Source organism: Eimeria tenella, genomic scaffold (genome assembly GCF_000499545.2).
Source record: "Eimeria tenella Houghton genomic scaffold, Eth_scaff3850, whole genome shotgun sequence".
NCBI classification, from domain to species: domain Eukaryota; phylum Apicomplexa; class Conoidasida; order Eucoccidiorida; family Eimeriidae; genus Eimeria; species Eimeria tenella.
Window position 1 is genome coordinate 1 of NW_013544771.1, and position 1,504 is coordinate 1,504.

General features: G+C 56.2%; 1 protein-coding gene across 1 annotated transcript; it reads left to right on the forward strand.

The window, feature by feature from the left end:
• Window positions 1-331: 331 nt before the first annotated feature.
• On the forward strand, window positions 332-1,061 carry ETH_00034245 (uncharacterized protein; the record flags this gene model as incomplete). The annotated part of the gene is made up of 3 exons (XM_013379722.1): window positions 332-436; window positions 622-758; window positions 932-1,061. Coding segments are annotated over 3 exons (372 nt in total), but the record flags the coding sequence as incomplete, so codon positions are not given.
• Window positions 1,062-1,504: the final 443 nt, after the last annotated feature.

Below are 1,504 nucleotides of genomic sequence, written 5' to 3' on the forward strand. Positions count from 1 at the left end.
GTGCTGCAGCTGCTGCAGCAGCTGTAGCCGCACACGAGGGGGCCCCTCTGATGTGTGGGAACTTAGGAGGGGGCCGCTGGGGGGCCCCTGGGGTTTGGGATTGGGGGCGGAGAGACTGAAATTTAGGGTTTAGGGTTTGCGAGGGTTTGGGGTTTTGAGGGTTTAGGGTTCAGGGTTTGTTTTTTGGGTGGTTTGCTGCAGGGTGAGGGTGAAGAGGAAATGTGGGGTTAGGTTTGGGTTGGAGTGTGTGTGCACCCAGAACCCTAAACCCTCCCTCAACCCTAAACCCTAGAGCCTAAACCCTAAACCCTAAACCCTAAACCCTAGCAAGATGAGGGCCCTCTACACGAGGACTTTCTTTCGCGTTGTTATCCCCACCGAGTTTGGGGAAAAGGTGGCGGTTGTCGGTTCGGAGTCCCAGCTGGGAAACTGGCAGGTAAACCCTAAACCCTAAACCCTAAACCCTAAGCCCTTTTCCGGCCAGTGTTGCTGCGGCCCGGAGGCCGTAGGGTTTGGGGTTTCCTTTCCTGAGTCTTCGGCCAGTCTCTGAACCCCGGTTACCCCCTAAACTGAGTAAACCCTAAACCCTAAACCCTAAACCCTAATTCAGGGTTTGCGCAGGTGTCTCGGTGCCACGAGTTGGTGACGAACGAAGATGTGGTGCCCGCGTGGTTTAGCAAAAAGCCGGCGCTGCTGCCTCTCAACAAGAAGGTGGCTTATAAATATGTCGTTTTAAACGACAGAAATGAAATCGTCCGGTAGGGTTTAGGGTTTAGGGTTTAGGGTTTAGGGTGACTGGAGGTGGAGGTCTTCTTGAAGTTCTAGCGTGCACGGGAGTGGGGCTGGGTGTCCGCTGGTCTTTCTGCTGGTCTAAACAGCCCCAAGTTTTGGACCTTAGGCCCTAAAGCCTAAACCCTAATTTGTGGTTTAGGTGGGAGGAGATAGAAGGGAATCGGGAGCTGACGCCCACGGGAGTAGAAATGCTTGTAGAAGATGACAATGGTTACATCCGCGGCAAAACCTCCTGCGACTTGCCCACCGAAATAACCCCCAACACTCAAGTAGGGTTTAGGGTTTAGGGTTTAGGGTTTAGGGTTCGGTCATTGTTAGGTTCCTCCTCCGCGCACGAGGGTTTTCTGTGGGTGCACCCCGCGTCAGCACCGAACACAAGACACGCTGCAGGGCTTTTCGGGTTTCGGGTTGAGGGTTTAGGGTTTAGGGTTTAGGGTTTGCGCAGGAGAAGAGCGGTTTGGAGTGCGGGTCTGCGGGCGCGGGCGTGGAGCGGCAGCTGTCTGCGCAGGAAGCAGCAGCAGCAATTGACGAAAACGACTCTCTTTTGATTGTGTCTCTGGAGCTTCCAGTGCGCGTGGTTCGCGTCTCAACTTACCAGAACACTGCTTCCGAAGCAGCAGCAATTGCTGCTGCTGCAGCAGCCCGCAGCAGCAGCGGCGGCGCGGAGCCCCCCGAGCCTCCGCCCTCCCCCGCGCCCGCCTCGCCCGCAGCA